A 26758-nucleotide genomic window follows, 5' to 3' on the forward strand; every position below is an offset into this window, starting at 1 on the left:
TCACCCATCTCACATGTCTCTCTAGATTAGCCAGACCAGTATTTTCATTGTGTTAGTCTAACATACTTTTCATTTCTGCCTTGGACCACAGAGGATTTCACCGGCAAAAGGGGCACCCTCAGGCATATTTTAAATGTAGGAAAAAAGTGACCATGTTCTTTCTAGAATAGGAAAACAAAACTGCAGCACCAAAAGGTTCCATACATACTTTGTACAGCCATATGGACAGCTGGTTTGTTAGAGAGATGTCCCGCTCTGGAGAATAACATTATGGGGAAGGGAGGAGAATTCACGGTAGCATTGCAGCCACTTTACACTACCAGAGTTGGCATAGTGGTTGCAAAAACCTCTTTAAGAGAACATCCCTGGTGTAAGGAACCTCCTCAATAGGCACAGAACCAACAGAATCAGTTCTATGTCACTCTTTCAGAGACCACAACAAACTAGGGTTGAATTTGGCCCACTATATTCAAATCAATATAGAACCAGATTGTGATACTCACATTTGGCAGTATTTAACTCTGCAAATAGTCCCATTGGTTTCAGTGGGATTTCGCATGGCATAGGGTATTGTGAGTAAGGATATCAGAAAATGATCCATAAGAAGCATCCTAATTTTATCTTTGCTATGTTAGCTTTCAGTAATACCATGTTGCACTCCTTTTTTGAGGTAGAGCCTTGGATACCTGGTCCAGAGAAAATAAGAACCAACTATGGCCCGTAATTTGTAAGGACACTTAATAGGTGTAATAAGAGAATACCCCTGAGAAGGAGCGCTGCAACCAGCAAGTGTTTCTGTTTGATGCAATGATGCTTTTGCTGCTGTTAGATTTAGCCATTCACATACAGGTTGGGCGGTTAATAAATGGCAGCGAAACAAATGACTCAGAAATTGTACCAATGGACATTTATCTCTGTCTTCCCTCAGGATGGCAGGCTTTAGTCCCCTCTACCTCAATCTTGGACAAAATCCTGTTTAAAAGGGAAACTGAAGACTTTTTAATAAGGTTCCACACTACTAGCCAACCTCAGAAATATGTCTTTTTTTTTTTTTGGTATCATACAGAAAATTGAGGTAGTGATTTATATGTTGTGAGCCTTTTTGACGTGTGCTGCATCTTGGGTTTCTTCAAGGCTCAGAAACTAATCGGAAGCTTATCTTTCCCTTTGTGTAATGGTAAGCTGTCATCTTCCATGACCCTCCAAACAATTTAATAAATGACACTTAGGTTTCACCTCAGAGACAGAACGTCTTGATATTCCATGTGTTCAGTCAGGGCCAGCCCCTACAAGCAGCACACGGCGACGTGAGACTGATGGCTATGACTGCTGAGCTGACAGATCTCCATTTATTTCATTAATTAAAAGTACCCAGTATCCATCAGGATGGCTCTTTATTTCCACAGAGCACCATTGTGGCAGCTAAAATGTAACTGTTCAGGAATATCTTTCTTCTGGCTAGTGAAAGCTGAGTGAATTAAAAAGAAGACCAACCACATCATCTTGTCACTTTATCAGGCTCCACTCCACGTCCAAGTTTCAAATAGGTAACTGTGACACTGGCAAACCAGGTGCCAGCTCATGCCCAGGCCCCAGGCCTCATTGAATACTGACAAATGCATAGCTGGAAACCAGTCTGGCTTACCTGTGGGTTAATACGGTTAAAACATATATTAGTGTTATAAGAATGTGTCTAGCATTTAGACTTTATGGAATACTTGTACAGTATTGTGTGTATTAATCTCACGTATATTATCTGTATCCCATGCTACAAGGTAATACTTAAAGAGTTTGCACCATAACTATAAAATGTTTGTTCTGAAGCTATATAACTCAACAAACAGGGAAAAAAACTTCAACTGCAAAAAGCTGGATTCCTACAGAACGTGTTATCTCTTGCCCATCAGGAAGGGCTACTGAATCCAAATGGGCCATTGTGGAACAAAGACTGTTGATTGCTCACCCTACCCACTCATGAAGAAGTTAGGTGCAACAGTGCTCATCCCATCAGCTTGGACTCTAGGGAAGTGGGGATAAGAATTCCTGACCAGAAGAAATTAGGGTCTCTTTATGCTGTCTGGACTTTGAGGGGCAAAGATTCCTAAATATAAGCAAGAGATCCTCAAGATACTTGTCTTGGGTTAGCCCCAAAGGACATACAAGTTTGCTTATTATAGAAGCTTCTGTCATCTTTTGAATAAGATTGTATCTCATTTGTGTGTGTATGCTTACCTGCTTTAACCTGGTAAATAGCTCTCCTTTTCCTAGTTAATAAACTTTTGGTTAGTTTGTTACAGGATTGGCCATGATCATTGCCTTTGGTGTGAGATCCAAGGTGAAAATTGACCTGGGGAAAGTGATTGGTCCTTTGGGATTGAGAGTAACCTGAATATTTTGTGATCTTTGGTGTAAATTGACCATCTATCATAGATGGAATCTTGCCAGGGTTGCAAGATAGATCAAACTGCCCAAGAGGACAGTCTGTGATTCCTTGTTAAGGCTGGTTAGAGTTTACACTTGTTACTTGGTTGATAAATCTAAGTATGGGACTCACAACCAGTTTGGGGTCTGTGCCCTGTTTCTTAACAGTCTGCCCTGAGTTTGGTATTCTGACTCTTGAGCCATCCCAGACAGCATAACAGCAATATCATACCATAACTCCATTGCTTCCTTCCTTCAGCATCTTTTTTGCACTGTTCACTATGCTTAAATCAGCCTTCCTCTTTTTGTGTACCAAGAGACCTCTTGCCTTCAGATTTCTCATGTCTTAGGTTTACTCTCTTCCTTCATCTCCTCTGACTCTCTCTTCCCACCGTCACTCCTACTCCTTAATCAAGTACTGTGTCAGGACAAATTAGAACAAAAGTTCCTTGAGACAGGGACCTTGTCTATTTCTCTGGTTGCATCGCAGCAAGTTAGCACCATGTAAATTAATGATAATGGTAATATTAATAATGGTAACAATAAATAATGAGAGCACTCTGCTGTTGATTGAATTCCAATTAATTTTAACATACACATTTGGGCAAATTATCCACTCCCCACGTCCCTCTCCTCAAGAAGCATTGTTTACGCTAGACAACTTGAGATTGACACTTAACTACTAGCCTCATAATCAGAAAATGACAAATTCAAGCTGAAAACAAGTTATTAGGTCCCACCTTCGCCATTCCCTGTGGCCAATGCAGGACCGCAACCCTACAGCACACTATCCAATGCTTTGAATAGCCATGGTTTATGTTTGTGGAGTGATGGGATTTCTACTAAATTTATTGAGAGGCTATTCCACAGCATAATACACTTTGTTCTTGGAAAAAGTTCTGAAATATTCTTGCTTCAATTTTCCATATATACATTTCATCCCATTGCAACTTCTTTCCCTACTATCAGAATCCTTTCTCCCTAGATGGACGGAGAGAGGCTGTAATGGGATGAAATTTAAACATGGAAAATAGAAGCAGAATACTTGAAAACTTTTTCTAAGAATGAGGGTAAGAGCCATAGTGTTTGCTGAATAGTAACTGACCAGTCCTGGTTACACCCTTCAATGCACCTGACCTTTCTCCTTTAGTCTCCAATCCCACAACTCCATCCATGTGGGTAGAGCCTTGCCCTGCTGCAGAAATCCTCAGTGAAATCCTAGAATTCTGCACGGATGAAGGGGCCTACCTGTGCAGATCCAGGTTAAGAATTGGGACCTTGGTCAGATTCAAAAGAACAAACAACTAGCCTTTTTGTGGAATGCACACACATTTTGCATATAAACACATGATCCTTCTAAACAGTTGTCTGACTGGCACTCTGGAAAATGCCAGCAGTCTAAGGGTTAACTTGCCAGACACTAACTGTAGCATTTTAAACCAAAAAATGAAATATTAAGGCAGCTTAAGAAACACAGCCTGCTGCCTTTTCATTTTTTTCCAATCAGATGTTCTGTACCACAAAATGAGGCCTAGAAGCTGTTTCTGCCCCAGATAATTTCCCCCCCAGTTTTGTTCATCAAAGGAGACAGAAAGTGTCTAACTGAGCACAGCACCCCAGGGGGATATTTGCAACCTTCTCCTTTCTAACAGGAAGGATAGTTAAAAGTGGGAAAATTCTTATATTGATGCTTCAGTTGAAGCTTGATTTGCAGAGTGAGAAGATCAAAGCACACGCATTCCCAGTTTAAAGAAATTTAAGCCCTGGATATTATTTGTGTTAATTATTTCTTGCAAACATCCCATAGCATAGGTACAAATGAATATATGGGGCCACTTTGGAGAGTTCTTTGATGACGCTAAATTAGGTCCCCCCATCACTCAGTGGCCAAAGGGATTTACCCGTTAAACCAGGGTGTCTAGCTAAATAATCAGAGCTCCTTATAAAAACAAAACAACAAAACAAAACACCCCACTTTATAGTCTGAGTACAGTTTCATTATTTCTTGTGCATTATGTGGGTTGGAAAGCTCAAATAAATAATGACAATTCCTCAGAGAACAACGCCTCCAAATAAACTGAAATCTTTAAGAGGAACGAGTAAGACAGTTGCAGCAAGATTTTTTTAAACCCTTTTGTTGCTGGTCTCTGCTGCAGTGGGATCCAGCAGTATACTTTGATGTGCCAGCATTCCACACTGTAGACTCATGTAACTGATTATTATTAGACAGCAGTGAAGCAGTTAAGTCTATGCAAATATCTGTCTATATAATCATCAGAATAGCAGACTTAAAGTGGAGTTTGGTTGACGACTCCCCAATCTTCTACCCTTAGAGAATGATGACATTATAATAACCATAATACTTAGCACTTACATTTTGCTTTATTTCTTCAAAGTGCTGTAAAGTAGTAACTATATGTTCCCATGGGGCTTCTTGCTATAGAGATCAGGAAATTATAGCAACTTACTACAAAACCTGCTTCTAAAACTCTGAGATTGCAAACTATTTCCACCATCTTTCACAGATGAAAGGATGCCAATGTCTCATGTGACTAAACAGTCCAATCCAAGATTTGCATAATGTTTGGCAGTTATTGCAATGTGTGTGTCTTGGTTGGGAGCTGCTTGCTTCCTACAAGCTCTTTTCTCTTCAAGCTGTAGGAGCCAGCTCCTGTCATGGACTTTGATGCCCTGATGGAGACGATGGTACCACTTGTTACGATCATTTGCTAAGGCTTCCCATCCATCAGGTTCAATTACAAATTCCTTCACATCTCCCTCGCATATATCTTTTTAGCAAATCTTGGGATGTCTGGTTGTTCTTGTTCCCTCTGATAGCTCCCCATATAATATGTCCTTAGATTTGCGTCCATCTTCCAACCTGCTCAGATGGCCCAGCCAGCGCAGTCATCTTTGCTTGAGCAGGGCTGTCACACTTAGTACATTTGCTGTTGAGTTTGTACAACTCACGGTCTATCAAAGTGGACTCCGTATGCTGCTTGTAGGTCGTCATTATCTATCAATCCCAGGCACATGGCCTTAACATTCCAGCTTCCAAGCCAGAAAGTTCTAGTTTCTTATTTTTTCCACCTGCCACCTTCCGTGTTGTGTCCATGCTGCCAGCAAAGATGGAGTGTCCTTTCCATGTAATATGGATGCAATAGCCCGGCCAATCAATATGGAGGTGCTGCTTTGCCCATGTGTCAGCGTCACTCTCTTGGCTTCACTGGTTTAGACCAAAGGAAGGACAGAAGTTGATACATTTGGAACCAGCTATGCTGCAGGAGTTGCCAGTGCAGAGGAGACCTTCCATCTGCCTGCCTTAGGGGCTCCATTCCTAGATTGGTTATCAGCCATGGCTGAAGGGCCCAATCTGTCCTGTGTGGATGCCATTGGCAAATACACTAAGTGAATTTGCTCATCTGCCTTTTGATGGCATCAGTGGTTCCACCACCTTCCTCTGGCATTCATCCACCAGAAGCTGTTAACGCTTCCCGAGGGTTCTGCATTAATTAACTGCCACCCAGCACTTGGCGTTTACCAATTCAGTTTGAACTACTTATGGTCATAGCAGTAACAGGTGCTACAGAAAAAAAAGGTACCAAATAGAAAACCCAAGAAAAAAAAACAAATGAAGGGTGAGGCTTGGGAAAAGGCGCACACAGGCCAACTAAAAATGGTGAGTATGTATGCATGTGGTGAGTTGTTTATCTCCAACAGCAAGAGTCTTAGAATTCAACAGTGCATGATGGTACTTTTGTACCTACTCTGTTCTAATGATAGCCGCATGTGATGGAAGGCAGCGCTGGGTAAGTCAATGGAGCTAAAAAGCAATACATGTCAAAAAGCTGAAATCTGACTTTAGAAATCCTAAAATTAACTTACGGAACTCATTGATAAAGGATATTTTTTAACCAAATGGCTTAGCAGGATTCAGAAAATGGATTAGGCCAATAAATAAAGAAGACTAGCATTTTCAGTTATAGTAACCAGGATCAAAATGATAAAGACTATCAATAATCCTATATCACAGCATAAAACGATCATTGCCTGGAGTCAGAAGTAATTTTCCACTAGTTGTATAGTTTTTGGCCAGATGAATTATGGGTTTAGGTTTTTCCTTTCTCACCAGGAAACTGCCAGAGGCATATAGTAGAGTGAATGGACCATTGGCCTCTTCACATGTGGCAGCAGCTCCATTCCTAAAGACTGGATTTCACTGTTTCGTTGAAAGTACCTGGCTTTAGTGGGTTTAAGATGGGGTGTTACTAGAATCTACAGTAGTTGGTCTGTGTCTAAATATATCCAAACATGACACATACGAGGAAATGGAAACATAAGGAAACTTTGCATGCTACAATTCAGTGCATGCCAGATGAAATTCCAAGCACGCTAAGAGGACCACCAGAGAGCATTAAGAGGAAATCATCGACAGCCCCTGCTTTCCTCTATCTGACGCATGATGTGATTGGTTCACAATAACTAAAAGAAAACCATATGACATAAAATTTACTATCCAGAGAAAATTCACTTGGGTCAGAGAGGGTTTCATTTTTGACAGTGATAAAACACTGACTTCAAAACCATGACAAATCCCAGGGCCGTATTCCTCTCTTCCTCCCTCCCAGTCTCTGAACTTTACAGATCTCAAACCTTCAGATAATTTAAGTGGTAGTTAAAGGAAGATTACGAAAAGAGAAAGGTCATAACAGAGGAAACAGGGGTTGCCACAGTATCTGGGGAACACCCATAACTCCAGCAATCTCTGCTGTGTTTCAAAGCTTTCCTAGCCACTATAAAAGGTAAGACATTGCTCATGTATAAAGATGTTTTCATGAGCAATTCTAATGCTGATGAAGGAGGGAGCCCATAATGGCTCTCCAGTCCAAAGGCAGGGAAAAGGCTGGCTCATCTGTTCTCCAAAGAATAAAGATGTGATTCAGTTCATTCTAAGGGTCAAATACATTTTAATGCAACACATTAATACGCGTCTCATGGCTAACTTCCATATATTGTGTTGACAACAGGCCTTACCCAAAGCCCACTGATGTCAATGGGAGTCTATGTAACTTTGTCTCTTTGACTCTCAGTCTTTGCCTCTGGCTTCAGTGGGAGACAGATAGGAAGACATGATTAAAGGTTAAATACTTTCAAAAGCAGAGCTTAAGGTTGATCTTTGGCGCTACTCAAGGCCATGTGATTATATGAGAACCCCAGGATTCAGTCAAATACAATCAGATAATGACAGTAATCAACAGTGAAGGTAAGCATCATTATTAATTTTCGTAACCATATAAGTATCCCACTGAGGCACCATTATACTGATCACATGGCAGTATTCACTTGACCATAGTCAATCACATCAGTGTCTGCACCTCAGAGAGCATGGAGGAGGGGGAAGAGGAGGAGGGAGAGAGAGAGAGCGCCTTTAGGAATTACCAAGAAAACAGTTAAACAAAGTTAATCCTAATAACATGGGCTGTCTGTGAGCCACTGTGATCATGTAATTACATAAGGGGGTTGACTGAGTTTTCATTATCCCAGCATTTATAACAAATATAAGAAGTCCACGGTGATGGGTAAAATAATTGCGTATAACCCTCAGTAGCATCAATAAATTGCAAATACAACTCTAAACTCTGAGCCGACTAACGGAGCATTGGGTGTTTATTCTTCCTAGAAGAGGTCAGCAGTCCTAACACAACAGCTGGGGGCAGATCAACACAAGGACTTTGCACTGTCTCTGTGGATATGAGGTATTGGTCTGTAGGCAGTGAGATTCCATTGTCCTGGGAGAGTCCTTTGAATTTTGTCTCTGAACTTGAGAGCAGAATAGAGACACACAGATTTTTGCTTCCCCTGTAATAGAAAAGAGGTGCTGTGCCTCTAGATCAAACACTAATTTCACCTTGACCTAACTTCTGAAACAAATGCAACTTAACAGCAGTTTCATAAACGTCACGATTTTCCAAGAAGCAAGTTTCAGCCAAGAACCGTGGGACTGAATAATGAGTCTGAGAGACACTGGGCTGCCATCTTGCTGACCTATTAGACTTTGGGTCCAAATACTTCTGGGCCACATATTGGTACTGAGTTCATTCATGAATGTATATTCATGAGAATGGTAATCTCACAACGTATTTCTGGTTTGCAAAACCAGTTCAAATAAATTCATAACACTTTTTTGCCTCTATAAATGCAATCTCTTATGTTATTTTAAAAAGCAAACGTTTTTTCTAGCAAACAGCAAATGGGGCTACGGACTTCTAAAAAACTAAACTGGCATAAGTGGTTGCCATGTGCTAGTAGAATTCCTCTCTCCTTTCTTCTCATAGACTTTAAGGTCAGAAGGGACCATCAGGATCATATAATCTGATCTCCTGCATATTGCAGGCCACAAAATCTCACTCACCCACTCCTATAATAGACCCCTAACCTCTGGCTGAGCTATTGAAGTCCTCAAATCATAGTTTAAAGACTTCAAGTTACAAAGAATCCACCATTTACACTAGTTTACTCCTGCAAGTGACCCGTGCCCCATGCTGCAGAGGAAGCTGAAAACCCCCCTGGGTCTCTCCCAATCTAACCTGGAGGAAAATTCCTTCCTGACTCCAAATATGGTAATCAATTAGACCCTGAGTGTGTTGGCAAGATCCATCAGCCAGACACCTGGGAAAGAATTCTCTGTAATAACAACTCAGAGCCCTCCCCATCTAGTGTCCCATCACCAGCATTGGCTACATGCCATTGTAGCCATCTCAGACCACCCCCTCCATAAACTTATCAAGCTCAATCTTGAAGCCAGTTAGGTCTTTTGCCCCCCCTCCAGTGACTGTTCTCATTCTCTCTCTCCTCTACTCCATTTTTCCTATTGGATTTTTCTCTCTGCTCCTCTTTTCACAGCCTCTCCCAAATGGAAGGCAAAGCCAGTAAGGTTTGAGTCCAGCTTTCAGTCCCACAGCATCTGAGCTGTGACACTAGGCAAAAAGAGTTACCTTATTTCTAAATAATAATAATAATACTCCCAGTTGCAGTAAAATACAAATTACCGGGCAAGTGGATTGTAGTGAACAAGCTGTCTGCTGCAGAAAAGTACAGTGTGTATTTGCTTTCTTCATAGATTATTAGGCCTCTCATTGTTGCAATTGCTTAGGAAGCACTCATGGTGGACTGTCACCTCTGGGCACTGAGTGGCTGGGGAAGAGGAGTTGAATAAGTGCAGCTCAGGCACAAGCAGACAAATCTGCCATATGGAAAAGCTCCACACAGATCTCTCTTTTGCCGATCTAGATGAAATAAAGACACTAGCTCCATGTTTTTGCACTGTGACCCTGGCTTTCCCACACTAAGTCTAGGGCTTTGCTGATGCATTAAGACATAGAAGAAAGCAATAACTAGAGTAATACCCCTTAATACTCCTTTAAAACAAAAGGTGTCTCCCCAGCTCTGCATGCAGATAGTAACCTATAGAGCCTGACATTCAAATCTTGGAGAAATTATTCTAATAGGCTTCCTAAGTAACAGCGTATTGGCTTGGAAATGCTACCTTAAATACAACAATACATACAGGAAATAAAATGTTTTCTTGTTCAGGGAAAAAAATCCACCAAATAACGCCTATTAGCAACTAAGAGCAACTCAATACAGAAGCCATTCGTTTCTCAGCAAGGATTAATTAGCTGTCTGGGGTTATTGTTTTCATTGGTCTGATCTGTAATGAAACCAGGAGCTATAAAAGTGAACCAGAGGTAATCACAGCAACAAATAATATTTCAAACAAAAAACCAACAACTGCTTGAAATGCAAATTCTGACAGTGTGAATAAATTACAGGCTGGTCTGGTCTGATTAATAGTACATCAGATGTACTGTTCAGTTGGAGTTTTTAGGCCTAAAGGTTAGACCAGGTGTTTTTCTTTTAAATCTCCAATAACAAACTGAGGCAAATATGGTCTTGCTCCATGTTTAAAAAGAAAGCCTGCTTCAGTCTCACTGGTAGCTGCTCCTGTGGGGAGTGGAGAGGGTACAAGGAGCTTCTCCCCTTCCCCGTCTCACATTCCTGCTCAAGGACCACTCACAGTTTGGCTAGGATACAGAACCACTGCTCCATACTTATGCTGCCCACACTGCTAGCCTCCACAGAAGCGACCAGGTAGGGTGGAATAAGGACGTGGCCACTGGCCTTCTACCCGCACTCTTCAGCCAGCAGACATGGCCAGGCACAGTGGCTGGACTGCAGGTTTAGAGTGCACTCCACAGGAGTCCTGGGAAGAATCCTGACTGAATTAGCTGAGAGGCACACTCAGCACCTCCCTCTCCATGCAGGGCTGTGCCTAGAAAACACAATCTATGCACGTTAAAGATCAGAAACATATCCCTTGACAATATGGCTTTCCCCATGAGGAAGGCCGAATTAATCAGCACAAATGTGAGCCAGGTGAAATCTGCTACTAAGGGCTACAGCTTCAAAACACCAGTCAGTGTTACAGCCCTTACAACGTCACTCCCGCCTTGTTTTGTTAGGGGGGTTCCCCTATAGCGTTCTCTGATGCAAGACTCCTATACCATAGGTATTAGCTCCAGAAAACCACACAAGACTGCAGCCTGGTACAGCACCCAAAGGCAAATGGCGTTCCAGTGACTGTGAAGAAAGCTGGTTTAATGGATTTTATGCGTGCATCTCTCTTGTAGTAAATGGAAAATGTAGCCTTAGGCGTTTACATTTGATTTGGGAGGCCAGTTTTAATCTTCTTACATTGGGAGGGAAAAGGCAATTACAAAACGTAGTTACATTCCAAAAATCCAAGTCAAATACTAAGGAAAAAGAAATGTTTTAACTCTTTTGTCGCCAAGCTGGAATGCAAGCGTGTGCCAGATAAGTTCAGCAGCACAGGAGGTGCAGAGTTTGGACACATGAGCTGTGGAACGGGGTGGAGGAAGTGGGGAGGCTACTCCAGCATGATCAGAGGAGAGACGATTCTTTCCACGTCAGACCTACAGCTCTGCCCAGCGGAGTTCTGTTATTCAGCCTGCAGATTTACCCCTTAATGACCCATGTGAGCGCTATCCACGTGATACCATGTCCTATCACCTGACACTAGGCTGATTTCATTAAAGGCATATAAGAGATGTCTCTGTATTCACCTTCACATTTAAAGGAAGCAACAGCATTTCCTATTAATCACCATTTGTTCATTCATAATGAAGAACTCTCATGAGAGTCTGCAGGTTTCTAGATTTACAGCAGCCAGCATGAATACCAGGTGGTGATACTGGATTTCTGTGATGTATCAGGGTAAGTGCGGGACTATATTTTGGGCTGATGAAGCTCCACATTATTCTGCTCATTACTGCAGCAAACTTGTAGGGAACCTTGGCAGCGAGAGAGGACTAGGTTGCTCTGAACCTAGAACCCACAGGAGGGGGGAAGAAAAGGGAACCTGCATTCTGCATTTCAGCCTGAAACCACTACCAGAGGGACTGGTCTAGGTTCTACAGCCCGCTCCAGCTTTGTGGCCCTTACTTTGAGTACTTGCTCCTGTCGATTCCTTGCTAGGTGTGCGTGCACCCAGCATGGAATGGACATGAGCAACACATCTTGAAGAACGATGGTTCCGAAAAGTTAGTAACCGATTTTTCTGCCTTGCAGTCCCAGAGTTCTATGGGCCCTTCTTGTCACCCACACAAATACAACCAACTCAGCCCTGCAAGCATTCCTGGCTCAAGTATCAACAAAAGCATCATCACTGTTATTGTAATAACAAGCGCATCTTCACCAAGACATGGCCCACCACCAACTGGGCCACTTTTCTTATAGTGTTGTACCTCTTTCCTCTCTCTTCCAACCTCTGTCTTTAAACTGTGAGATCCTGGGTCCTGGATCCTGAAGACGTGAGGGCATTATGCGTGCCACCATAAATAAACCACAGTGACAATTTTCTGCCCAAATTCACACAAACAAAGATTCCTTGACCCTTAGGTACCTAGATTAACTCACCCGTAGCATTGTAATCATGGAGGGATCTCGGAGGCGGCCATCTTCATCTTTAAGATTATAGCCCTCTGGTCTTTTATCTCGTTCGCTAACTTTCCATAGCTTCACAGTTTTATCTGGAAGAGCAAAAGGGAGAAGATACAGTCATGACTCACTGAACAGACATCCTAAATGGACTGCCTGATGGAAATGTTAATGTCACAAAAATTGGTTTACATGTAAAAAAGGTTTCTGTTCCTTGTCTTATTTGAATGAGCTCTAGGTACACGGAAATAATTCTCTCTAAAGAAAGAAACATTGTTTAACTACCACCACTTTTTTCTAGAATATTTGGCCTTCTTATTGCTGCAAGGCAACTGCTGACATATTTTTTACAAACTTAGACTGTTGGATTAAAACAAACATATTCATAGAAAAATTAGTTGAGAAGTGATTTCCCAGGGCTCAGATGCAGAGATTATGACCTACGGTCACAGAAATCAGCAGAGAGAATTTAGGATTTATCTAGTACATGCCACAGTGTGTTACTAGAAATTCTAACATGGGTATTGGCTACAAGAAGAGAGGGAGAGCTTTTTACATTGTTCTGAGAAGGCAGAAGTTTAATTTAGAACTCCTCAACGACAGACCAAATCCATATAGAGTCATTCTTCTTCCGTTGTTGCCTATCTGTATATCTACCATCAAAGTTAATCAAGGGAACACTCTACTATATAATCTTTCCTCCTGCAAGTGCTAGGTTACATGGCAGTTATCCAGGGGAAACTGTTTACTTTCAAGTCTGGTTTCCAAATTAATTTAATCCAAATGCTCAAACAAATCACTGAAAATATGTTAAATGCCAATGATTCACCACATCTCCATATTTTGTCCCTACTACCTATTTTGTTACACCTTTTATTCAATCTTATCATTGCAAACTCCCATGATACATGGCAATACCCAGATTTTAAGATCAGAAGGGACCATTATGGTCACCTACTCTGACCTCTTGCACAACACACACCATATAATTTCACTTAATTCCTGCATTAAGCCCAATTGCCCTCTAACAATTAAAGAAAGAATAATATTCATGAGTGCTCTATCCATCATGTCTTTGAACATGTCCTGCAGCCACTGCAATCATTAACCGTAGTGCTTGTGCAGCTAAACACCAGTGTTTAGAGAACAGTGGTCATTTGTGCGTGAACTTTAAAATACCCTGCACACAATGGATGTCAAGTTCCATGAGTTTTGTTTGTCCATGGGTGGAGAATAGCTGAGGCAAGAAATCTAAGATGTAATGCAGTGAAATATACAGTAATAAATAATTTAAAATTTACACTATGAACATAGTAAAAAGAACATCTCCAGAATGAAGTAAAATCATATCTGTAATTTACTCAAAAGTCAGTTTCAACTCTCTTCCACCACCCTGAACAGAAACTGACATTTTATTATTGACTGAACATCCAACATAAATTCCCATATTGCCATCTTTCCTTGCCTTTTTCAACTACTGACATCCTGGTAATTCTGTGCCAAGAAGTCTTTTAAGTGAAAGAGCCAAAGGAACATGTGGTCTTTATTCTGAATAATGGTGTTTTCTTTTCCCTTGCCTGGCAGAGAGTCTATCAGCAGTTTATCATCGCTTCCACCAGCTTTAAAAACACAATCTTATCATTCATCTTAATTTTCTCCTTTACACAGTAATTCCATTAGACTACCATTAATTTTGTTTTTATTAACCCATTTGACTTCAGGGGGTTTCCCCTCTATAATGTTAGTTTAACAACAAGATACAAAATAACATGAGAATTTTTTTTTAAAAGAATCATTTGGTATCTTGCTAGCCTCTGAAACACCATCCAAAATGGAAAGACAATATCCCTGTTAATCAAAAAACTATTTAAAAACTCAATTAACAAACCATTATGCTCTATAATTAATCTTCATTGCATTTCAATGATTCCCCCCCCAAAGAGTTTAATAAGTCTTTGAATTTTATTACAATGATCAATAGAGTAAATTCCATAATACAAAAGTAAGTTGGCTATGGGAGATAATTAGACCCCTCCTTTTCCCCTGAAGTAATTAAGTCACATCCATCTTAAAGTCTCATTCATCCCAAGTAATATCACTGGATCCTCCTGATATTTGTCTGAACATAACATGAAGTTGTTCAACTGAACACAACTGCAAATTGAAACAAATCAGCTATCGTTTTTCTTTAAAAAATGCCAGGATCCAAAAACATAATCAGGACAATAAATAGTCAGAGGGAAGAAAACTCCCTGTTTAGTGGCAAATGAACAAGTATGAACTGGCTGCAGAACCCTGTGTGCTGGAAATACACATAAAACAATTACTTCAAGGCTTTTTAGCTCTCCTAGGTTGAAGGGTTTTCTCACCAGAGGGCTGGACTTCAAATGCTGATCTCAGAGTTAGTCTACACTTAAAACTTACAGCGGCACAGCTGTATCGGCACAGCTGTGCCACTGTAAGAGCGCTTGTGTAACCACGTTATATTGATGGGAGAGAGCTCTCCTGCCAACATAATAAAACCACCTAAATGAGTGGCAGTAGCTATGTCAGCGGGAGAGCGTCTTCCACCGACATAGCACTGTCCACACAAGCGCTTATGCTGGCAAAACGTATGTCACTCGGGTGTGTTTTTTTCATACCCTTGAGCAACAAAGATTTTGCCAGCATAAGTGCTAGTGTAGACAAGGCCACAGTCATGCCAGTAAAAATCCAGAGTAACATCACTGCAGACATTAGTGTACATGAGAGCGAGTGCATTGAATGTGTCCAGTTCCCAACCTGAATATTCCTGGCCCTCCTAATTCTTGCTTCTCCTCCTCCTTTTACTTTACATGTATGGCTTATGTGGACACCAAAGGTCTTATGTGAGACCCAGCAACTCCAGCTAAAATCAATGAGATATGGTACAAGTACAGGCCCCAATAACTCATTTAAATAACTCCTCCCCCCCCCCTGTTGCTCTCTCCAGGATTCCAGAAGAATGCTATTTCAAGAGGACTACTCCTCTATGTAAGTACTACTCATCATGAGCAAAGGCTGCAAAATCTGTCCTCCTTGTTTATTAACTACTACAAAAATGTGAAGATGGCTTTCCTAAGGGCAAGGTTTCCCTAACACTGATGTTATGAATGAAAGTCTGTTCCAAAGGTAACAGGAGTTACATGCCTGGAGGGAAGGCAGAAAGGAGTTCACATAGGGTAGGCCTCTGGACTCAAACCACAGATACAAAGGGAAGGTTCAGTGGCACTAGGGCAGGCACTATTAAATGTTAGTTCAGTGCTTGACCCTTTACCAAAATTGACAAGAGTAGAACTATGGTAGAACTATGAGGTGAACCGTAGCTACTTACCTTAGCCTTCTCTGTTCATCTCTCCACGTGTATTTCTCTCTACTTGGAAGCCGGGAAAACTGGGTTCTATTTCCATCTCTGCCATTGCTTTACTGTGTGACTTCAGGGAAGTCCAACTCTCCATGCTTCAGTTCCCCCATCTCTAAAATGGGGATAATACTTACCTGCCCTGCAGGAGGATTGTGAAGATTTATTTTTTCATGCTGGCAAAGCTCCATGGAATGGAAGGCAAAGCATTGTGTATTATTATTGCCACGTACCATTGGTGGAGAGAAGGAAGTAGGCTGCATTTTGCTGTGGGAGCCATCGTATTTTATTGATCTTCTCCTCTATCTCTAAACTCTTCAGGTAATCGAACTCGGGTTCATGGCTCTGGAATGTGCTGTAAACATTGTATTCTCCCCTACGATGGGGCTGATTTTTACTCTGCAGGAGTGAGGGGAAAAAAAAAAGGCAAAGGGAATTTTGAGAGAGAGAGAGCGCAAATTTTCTATTGATTCTTTTGTTTTCTGAGGATTGTTAAGAGATGGGGAATGTCTGATTATGGTGACACATTACAGTTTAGATATCAAAGCCGACACAAGAGATCTTTCCAGCACAATGTATTCTCCTCGTGTCACTTTCTCTGCATGCTGATGATATGAGCAGGAAATGCTGCCTTTGTTTTGCTTTGTTTCTAGAATGAATGAAATCCTCCCTATCATTTCTCTCCAAGGCAAATTTGTGAGACGAGATAATGGTTCAGATACAGGGCCGGGTCCTGTTTGAGTCACTCACGTGAGCAGCCCCACAGAAGCTACTGGGGCTGTCTACTGGCATAAGTTGAGCAGGATTTGCCCTAGATCGATATCCATCAGAAACGAAATAACAAAGGAAAGGAAACAATCTGTGCAAGAATGAATGCTGCATAAAATGGCAAAGGGCTCAGTCCTGCAAGGTGCTGGGCAAGCCTGGCAAGTGCTGTGTACCTTCAAAGTCCCACGGACCTCAGTGAAATGCTCGGGTGCTCAGCACCTTGGAGCACCCTGAATGAGGCCAAGGTAGTTAAATGCACCCAGAAACTCTCAGATACCGCAGTGATGAGCATGTAAGAACCTGAATCGAACAGAACAGAATAGAAATGCACACACTTTATTTATTGTGTGGATTGACTTGCTGCATTCAAATGATGGACCCAGGACCTTTAACTTTCCATCTGCCCTACAGGAATGGAGTATCTCTGCAAAGCAGGAATTCAATGGAATTTACCCCGCAGCACATAAGGAAGTTTAAAGTTCAAGAAATGCTGTAGAATAATAAAAAGAGAATGGGAAATATAATATTGTTGGGGATGAGGATGATGGTGTGTGTATATACAATCTAAACTAAACAGCCCCTCCCCACGCAGTGCATACTATATATATATAGAGAGAGAGAGAGAGAGAGAAACAGTTTTGAGTGTAAGACTTTAAAATATATTTTAAAATGTCTTTGGATTATAAAGTTTATCATGGTCAGCCCTCCGAGGTCCCATCCAACCTTAACAGAACACATTGACAAAAGGATGCTTTGCTACCATCCAGATCAGACTGTGAAGTATGCAGAAGACGTGCCAGACCAATTAGCTTCAGACAGCTTTGGAAACTGAGGGAAAAATATTCCAGGTTGTAAGGGCCTGTGACAGTTTTCAATTGCCAAATACAGTCTTAGCTTCTTGGACCCACCGCATATGCAGAGACCTTTAATTATGCGTGGAATGCCTTGTGCAAATGTGGGTTCTGCAGAAATGAATCACAAATGACTCACAGCTACCAAGAAGCTCTGACTGAAGCTTATTCTGAGGCAAGGTGTATGTCCATAATCACCTTGATGATTCTTATCCATCTGTGCTACAGTAGATTTTTAAAATTTTTTTTGAAGTGTTCTATTGTCTGAGAATTTTTGATGCTCCTAGAAGTGATAGACTCATACCAGCTAGGTTGAGATACCACTACAGTACAGCCAGATACTGTGCAAGCTTCCCCGACAGCTCTTGGCACATACCCCAAACCTTGTTTTATAGCAAAGGGACTCTTGTGAGAGCTGATGGCCCATCAAGCCATGTATTGCAAGCACAGGTCTAAGATCACCAAGCTCACTGCACACATAGGCTGCCCCACTGCACTATTTTTTGGGCTATTCTGCACTGCTGCTGGCTTGCCCTGCCTGCACCCCACCCATTGTGAGGAGTAGGAAGCCCAGAGCAGTAGTAAATAGCGCTTCAAGAGCATTCACTTCTGGCAGCTATTCTAGTGAGAATACTGCCAGACAGAGAAGCGATCATGCCACAAAGAGCAGCTGATCCTCTTCCCTGCCCAACCTGCCCTTCTCTGAGCCACACAGCTTCAACCAAGCAGAGTGGACAGACAAGGCCTCGCAGGAAAAGGGTGGCATCACATAGTTAGTGCTTCGCCCACAGAGACTTTTCTGCCCCATTTGACTCTGCTTCCCCCCACACCTTACAATGAAGGGGAGTACAAGACCCTATGCATGTTATTTGTGGCGTGAGCAGAGAACAGTAAGGGAAATGGCAATTCTGGCTTAAAATTTTAGGGGCTCTTACACCATTAGGCTGTGCTGTGATCTCACAGGCATCAGTGTAAATCGGGTGCAATTCCACTGAGGTCTGTGGCATTGTATCTGTGTAAAAAAGGGTGAAACTGAGATCAGAAAGAGGCCAGTTATGTTTACAGAATTCTAACATGCTAATGCAAATTGGTACAAATAAAAGCAAGGCTGGGAACATGGGAAGCTTCACTGAACCTGCCAAATCTGAATGAAAGGAGCAAGGTTTCAAAGAGCATTATTTGGTTTGGCAAATGGCACAATTAGGACCACTGGAGTTTCTAATGCTGCAGCTTGATCCAATTTGCATTAGGTTCCCAACGAGTACAATGAATGTAAAACGATGCAGAAAATGCAACATTTTGAAGGTGCTTTCTTAGATGAGGCTTTCTGAGATGAGGTCCCATTTCGGTTAATGGCCTGCTTGCAGTTTTTAGTTTGCCAGAAGAGAACTGGGGGGAAGAGGGAGGAGGGGGAGAGGAAAGAGTGACACATGAGGATTAGGAAGCAGCAGGAAACTTCTTTTTAAAAGGATAAAATAGGCATTTTGCATTCACTAGCACTTACCTCCTGCTCACGTTGAAATATTACAACCCGACCCCCTTTGTCCCCTGTCGCTAGCAATTCTCCTGTGTGGTTGAATTCTACTGTAGAGATAATGTCAGCTGAAAAAAAGAAGACAAAGGCAATTTAAGTAACTGCAGAGTGGCTTTTCCTGGACATCTAAAAGACACCATTCTCTGTGCAGTTAAGGAAAAATGTTTTGTCGGTGCTTTTTCTTCCCCAGAGAAGTTTCCAGAGTCCTTATATTTCTTTTTGTACATAAAAATGCTCATAGAATTTTGGAACACAGTTTACTAGGAATGGGCATAAGCTAAAACCTGATACAAGCATATGGAATTCTGGCACCCTAAGAACTGAATTCATGACTGGAAGTAAATTCTGTGGCTGTTTTATATCTCCATAGTGGAGTTATCCTAAGTCAATACCATACCCAAACTCCAGCAGACCTTTGGGTCCAGATTTATATTCAGATTTTGGAATTATGGTCCATTTCTACTATTTGTCCTACTACTACTATAAAAATCCCCGCAAAACATCCTGTACAGCTTAAAGTGAATGTGGTTTCTGTTCTTATTCAGATCGATGTGTTCCTTCCTATACTCCCCCCCACTTACCTCTGACCCTAAGGGAGCTCTGCTAGTTTCAGACTCAGCAAGGCTGGGCAGATGGGGGAGTTTGCTGGGCACCACTGCATTCACCCTCATTCAAAGCCACAATGCAAAACAGCCTTAGACTATATTAACGTTTGCTGTTTGCCCTCTCCACTGCAGAGCCCCTGTTTTGTGCTTCATACTAAGTAAAGGAAACGCTCTCCAACCACGTTCTACCCGCCTCGTGTCTCCACTCCATTGCCATCTAGTCTCCCCAAAGTGGTGCAGTCTGATGCAATCATCAGTAGAAAACAGGGACATGTGAACAGGGACGTGAACAGGGACATGTGGTCAAAATTACAGTGAGGTGAACCTTCCTAACGTGTGGGAAACAAGGAAACAGACATGAACCAGTAACCTATGGGGGGGGGGGGGGGGGGGGGCGGGGAAAGCCGTGCTTTAAAGGCTTTATTCACTGGTGTTTACCCCTGGGGCAAAGCAGGCAGGCAGAACTGCCAATGATTGGATTTATTAGGACTATTTTTAGAACATCAGAGGTTAATTCACCTGCAGTTATTCCCCTACTGGTCTTCATGGATTGTCTTTGAGTGCAGCATTCAGCAAAGGCAAAACAGTGCAGGGGGGAGAAGGAACATGGCCTCAAACCCAGCAGCTGGCTAAAGGATATCTTTTAAAATGAAAGGCACTTCATTTTAGCTTTTGGTATCCAGATCTTTTGTGTGAGAGTGAGTTTTATGGAACTTTAATTTCTCTTTTCATACTTCATTTACGTAATCTGTGTGTGGGTGTGTGTCTCTATCTAAACAAAACATTTCCCATTAGCATGTACATTAGGTATGTACACTCACACAGCATATGAATGCTTAAAGATAAACAAGTGCTTAAGTGCTGCTCTTATGGGGATGCTTTTCGGACCCCTTTAGATGGGCTGTACATACTACAAGAGCTTCTCTCACTGATGGATTGTTTTTTAGTATATATTTTATACAGAATCAAAATCTGTGTTTTACTGTAATGCTACAGTCTGAGACAGGTGAAAAACATCTACATAAATATGGATCCCAACACATAAGACACAATCATCAAAATATATATTCAGAAGGTACTGCATGGATCAGATCACACGCACATACACACAAAATACTGTGAACTTAACCAGCATTCACAGTAGCTTCTGATTGTCTGTATCGTCTACAGTGTGAATCAAGATGCCATCTGGCAATAAAAATACCTTCAAGAGTTCTGGCAAACCTAGAAATGTAGCTTTCTAAATGGTATCTCAGACATGCAAGTTTTCTCCTTTCAGGCTCTTATTGTCCTGAATTGCTCCGCTTAAAATATTGTGCCCTGTGACCTCAAGGTATAGACGTTAGTTGCATCAGTCCTTTTCCTGTTCTTGTCCCTTAACCAGTGTCACTGCACCCACATCAACTGCCTCTGTCCTTTGCCAGACACTGGACCAAACTGCTTCTGATCTATGCCATGTGAAACCACAATGGCTTAAACGTACGTCAGGACAAATCTGGCCCATTTAAAACAAGTTTAGTGCTATTTACCCGTTTCACTAGAATCCAATATGTTTGGTTATTTTCCCCTTATTCCTCTACCAGGATCTGGCTGGTGCCTAGTGGCTTAACCCAAGCTGGGAAACTATTTCTAATGGGCCTCTTGGCTGGCTGAGAAGGGGATGATTCTTTTCCCCATAGGGCATCAAAGTCCATGAGTCATGCATTAAGTTTCTACCAGACAAAATTCAAACGGTGACTCCTGGATATTCCCCCAACACAAACCAACATGTTTTTAACAAACCCAATAACATTCAGATTAATTCTGGGACCTGATGATTTTCCTGTAGCTCTAGCGACTCCAATGCTTCAATCACAAGCCTCTGTCATTAAATAACATCAATATAACTCAGATCTCCACAATCTGGCTAGAGCTGGCATAAGAGAACAGCCACAGTTATCGTTAGTCTCAGGCTCTAACTTCACTACACCAATCCACTACAATTGGCCTCTGTACATAGGCCAAATTTGGCATCTCACTCATCTATTCCACACTATGTCCACTCATACATCCTGGTGGACTATCCCCCATTTATAGTCCTTATTGCTCAGACTGTGTGTAACATTCTCCTGCCCACCTTTTGTTCAGTTCTCCTTTGCTTTTCAATATTAATGTAGGGCAGATTATGGTCCATGAATAACAAACAGAAAAAAAGCCTTCAAGTGTGGAAGGAGGCTGGGGACAAAAGACCTTCTTCTTTCTTGCCACTTCCCCATTAAGGGTCACTGACTTTTATAGCATTCTTCCAAAACTCATGAATGCACACCTAGCTGTCGTGCAAATTGGTCTCTCTAAGGTCCACCGATATCTGGCCCATATATCAAGTCTTTGGACTCCCACGGGGCCATCTTCAGTCCATGATCACTGCAAAGGCCATTCTACCAACATCTTTAACTTTAGTGGCCCTTGCCCAATTACGACAGTTAGGTACGGCTGATTGCATGTGGCTTGTGGAGAAGGACCCAGCTTTCTGATATATACTTGACATGAAGTACATAAGTTCACAATGGCATATCTTACTGGATGAGTTTTACAGGTTGGCTGTCCAAGATGGACACCACTGGTTTGAAACTGGAGTTTCCCTTCGAGCTGCTTATCAAGGCTACCAAACCCCACCTGCCCCAGCAAGTCTTATTTTAAGGTGGTCTTTATTCACTATAGGTCTATGTGGCATTTTACAGCGGTAGCTACCCCACCATGCCCTGCTGAGAGATGCTGTTATTGCTTATTGGATAGTCACAGCTGTCCTACGCTCTCCTATCCACCACCCAGGAATGTTCCTGATGGGAGTTGGTTGTCCCTTGTCGGTCTTGTATCCCCAGAACTATCTACAATGTATTCATTGTGTCCATTGTTTTATGTCTTCATAGTGATATCTCAGTTCACTGTAGGATCCAATCACTCCCTGATAATATGCAAGGAGCCCACCATGTCTGCTGAGCTGTGAAAGTCCAGATAGCAGCAGGCAGGTAAGTAATGAACTCCTTGCTGCTTCTATTAATATTCACAAATATTCCCCATATTGCCCCATCTCTCCAGCATTAAACATAATTGCAATGACATGTGAATGCTGTCTGAAGTTTGTCTTAATTCATTTATAACATTTGGTTGCCAGGAATAGAGTTAGGGAGAAAATTTCATTGCACGCAGAGCCAGCAGTGCAGCAGTGAAACTCAAGGATTATGGTAGATGACACCCCAACCTCTGAACAAACAGAAATTTGTCAAATGGCAGGGATGGTGGGCTGGCTAGCACTGAGCTAGAAAGCTGAGGTGAATCACTTCTGTTTTATTATACGGAGCTCTTCTGCTTCAGCCTGGGTGTGTGGGTAGTAAAATCTGCCATTAAGATTTTAAGCATCTGTTACCAACTTTCACAAAAGAGATGAACCTGAATACAAAGGGGCCAAATTCTCCTCTCATTTACACCCATGGAAAGCCAAACTAATTCAACTGGATATGACTTCACTGTTTGATCCAAACAACATTTGCCACAAATTTCACCCTTTTTTAGTAAGTGAGACATTTGTGAATGGATCCTGATTTTCTTCAAAACGTGTGTACTATTCAGACCTTAAGTACCTTAGATAAGTGAGCTATAGGCCAATTATCCCCATTTTATGAATACGGAACCAGGACACGGAAAGATTTGGTCCTTCATCATAAATACCACAGTTAGAGAGATGATTTTTTTAATTGAAATAGTTATACCAGTATAACACCTAGAATGGATGCAGTTATACTGGAATAAAGTGCCTTATTCTGGTATAGCTTATTCTCCTTCCCCTATGAGAATAAACTGTCTGGCACCTTTATCCCAGTATAAAACTGTCCATTCTACAGGGGTTGTACCACTTAAACTATACTAAAATAGTTGAAGTGATACAACATGTGTGTAAACAAGCCCCAAGTGACTTGCTCCTGCTCATATAGGAAGCCTGTGGAAGAACCAGGAATTGAACCTATATCTCCTCAGTCAAGTCCTGTGCCCCAACTGCAAGATCATCCTTCCTCTCTACACTTGCACAGTTCCTGCACAGTCCCCAAAACACAGGTTTATAATTTATTATTGAATTTAATGCTGATGCTGTAAGGGGACTGGATTGCACAGGGAACGGATTTTATGGTACCACAGCCTTTGACTTTAGATCACCAGCCCATATTCAACCCAGATTGGAAGTATTGTATGGTGTCCTAGCACTTCCCTTCACAGTGTATAGCTCCCCTTTCCAGCACAGCATCTTAACTAAACACAACAAGATTACTTACACACAAGCACCATGACCTCCCTGAACCTCCTCTTGAGTGAATCTCTCATCATTATTTAGTTTTGATAGATAGAAACAGGAGAGTCAAGGTGAAAAAAAAATATGCCTTGCCTAGACTTACCAAAGATTTATAGAGATCTCGGGAGTGGCGAGATAGATGCAATACTGCCAGGAATGTTCAGGTTACTTGAACACATGTGAAGCTGAGTTAGATGGGATAATTCTTTTTTCTGGCCCTGGGTTTACATTCCTGTATTATGACTTTCATGGATGTTGCTAGTTATCAGGATGTGTAACAAAGTACAGGGAAAGTGCCTGTCACTCAAGCTTGCCCTTTGGCACCGACAAGGGATCTGAAAGAGCAGCAGGAGTGGAATCAGAGGGCAGGAATGCATAAGTATAGATGGTGATGGATTGATAAAATAATCAATAATGATATAAAAGGTTGAATCTTTTCCACCCTTTTTTGGTTGGCCTTCTGCAGGCTTTGCATTCAGATGAGGGAAAGGACCCTGCAGTATGCCCTGCTCCATAACCTCCTTGCAGTCTCTCACCCTTGAGCATGCATGCAGGATTAGAGACCCGAAAGTTAGGGGTTGAGCTGTAGAATATTCTTCTTTATCCACAGACTTCAGTCCTGGGTGAGGCGATGTATACATGGCTCACCTTTTCATGTGCGTTTCCAGCACCGGTTAAAGCTGCTTGAGAAGCAGCCCCCATAGTAGAGACACACTGAAAGTGTTCAGCCTTCAAAGAAAACTGCTATTAGATAAATAACACTGAGCAAAATATAGCTCTCTGTGACCTGCCAAATAACATCACTGTTTCCCCTTGCCTTTGTTTAATTGACTGGCTAGGACTGGCTAGAGCCATTAAGGCTTCTTGGGTAAGGGAGACAATGGCTATACTAGAGGCAGCCGCATAGAAGTGAAACAAGCAAAGGTCAAGTTCACAAAACATCCAGCTGATCTGGTTAATTTTCAGAATAATTTAAGTTATTTACAGAAAGGTTCTAATAACTGAGCAGAAAGATGAAGGAAATTAAACTGGGATCCCAAAGCACAAGGCAAATGATTACTAGTGATCTGCTAAATGTGTGCAATGAAACCCCAGGCCATCAAAATCTCACCTGATTTCAGGTTTTGTTACAAATTCACAAGCCAGCCCAGGTTTGCTGAGAAATTTGAGGACCTTATTATAGAACCATGGCTCTGTTTCACGATACCAAACAAAGGGATCAGGGGTCTGGTCCAATATCCATCGAACAATATATCCTGGATCAGACCCTTAATCCCCATTTTAACTACCAATCTCAGATCAACTGCTAATGACACCTCTATGCTTTTATGTCAAGAGTTGGTAGGAATTTGTAATTTTGCCCCTTTTGACAAGAAAATAAGATAAACTCAGTGACTCTGACCAAGCTGCACTTGATTTGTGGTTTATTGAAACCTGTATATTGAAGTAAAATGTGATTGGGGATATATACCAAGCTGTGTGGACAGAATATGGGGAAAATATCTGCATGAGCCTCTGCAAAGTGAAATAGCTAGACTTCTCATCTCTTGTATCTGATCACATCCAGAGCCAGTTCTAGACTTCACAGTTGAAATCTGAACACACAAACTTTGTGTGGGGAAGTTTGTCCTTGGAATCAAACTTGGATTGTGGTGTGGACCCAACTCGGATTAGAACAGCCCTTTTCATTTATGTTGGGTTCGTCTTTGGAACATACTTAAAGTTTTCAGTTTAAATAAAATGTTATAGTTATAAATGTGTTGATTTCTAATTATATTTTACTATTAACCATCCTGCCCAGTGATTTCAGTTTTTTTCTAATTTGTGTGCTTCTCATGGAAGGTAGCAACTCAAATGCATTAAGATATAGGCAGAAATTCAAGCCTCGCATTTCCCAAGGACTGTTCCAGATGAAAATTACTAATAAAGTGTAAATTAGATCCATACTCAAAGCAAGCTCCATCAGTCAGATCCATCCTCTGGAAAAAGTCATGCACTTTTTGCCTGGGAAAATTCCAGCTAAGCACCCGTCTGGAACACAGTAACGTACATAATTGTGCCCTGATAATACAGTGAGTGATAGAAATATGTGCATAATAATCAAAAGAAGAAGAGAGAGCTCTGAACCCAGGCCTATATATGGCAATAACTAACGTAGACTGTGGAAGTCCCTCAATACTTTCTAGATTTTCACTGATCATCAGCTAACACAACTATGTATTCATGTCATTCCCTACCCTGAATATAGGAGTTAGCTGAGGAAAATGCTGTGAATAGCATGGGAACATTAGCTATGAAGGCAAATGGAGAAATGTGGAGGTGACCACAGAAATGGATTAATGTGACCCCTACATCCAAACTGTTTTTTCTTCTAAGATGACCCACTTGGAAATGTATTTGTTTTTCACCATTTAATTTTCTCTATCACCTGCTGCTGATTAATTCATTTAAAAAATAAATGACTTAAATGTAAAAACTTTCAATGCTGCAGCAAAAAAATGTTTCAGCTAGCATCCCACTACCTATTGGATTACCTTGTAGGCAGAACTATTTAAAACACCTGGGATCAGAATCTATGAAAAATCTATACTCAGCTTCTGGGGCACAAGAAACCACCCTGGCCACTTCATTGATTTATTTTGGGGGAGCGAAGCAGGGGGAGTTCTTGGCCACAGAATCTGCTGGATTTTTCTTGGTTCATCTGTTTATTTGCATATATACTGCTTGTATTTCATGCATGATTAAATAATGCTCCATGGCTCCCAACACAATTTCATCACCTAAAAAACCCAGTAATGAATAAAAAAATCATAATCATTCTTTTACAACAGTCCAAATTCATACATGGTATAACGCCAT

The 26758-nt window shown here is 41.6% G+C and overlaps 1 protein-coding gene across 3 annotated transcripts in view; it reads right to left on the bottom strand.

Moving 5' to 3' along the window:
* The window catches only part of PPP2R2B (protein phosphatase 2 regulatory subunit Bbeta), a 205623-nt gene that overhangs the window by 39551 nt on the left and 139314 nt on the right, over positions 1 to 26758 (bottom strand). For all 3 annotated transcript variants that reach the window (XM_067566388.1, XM_067566389.1, XM_067566390.1), the window contains 3 exons: positions 18941 to 19038; positions 16051 to 16216; positions 12418 to 12530 (listed from right to left, as the gene is read on the bottom strand). In XM_067566388.1, the coding sequence (XP_067422489.1) occupies positions 12418 to 12530; positions 16051 to 16216; positions 18941 to 19038 (377 nt within the window). The remainder of the gene's footprint in view (positions 1 to 12417; positions 12531 to 16050; positions 16217 to 18940; positions 19039 to 26758) is intronic.

This window comes from Emydura macquarii, unplaced genomic scaffold (genome assembly GCF_026122565.2).
Source record: "Emydura macquarii macquarii isolate MOO-44397 ecotype Brisbane River unplaced genomic scaffold, CSIRO-AGI_Emac_v2 contig_2768, whole genome shotgun sequence".
In the NCBI taxonomy this organism is placed as follows: domain Eukaryota; kingdom Metazoa; phylum Chordata; order Testudines; family Chelidae; genus Emydura; species Emydura macquarii.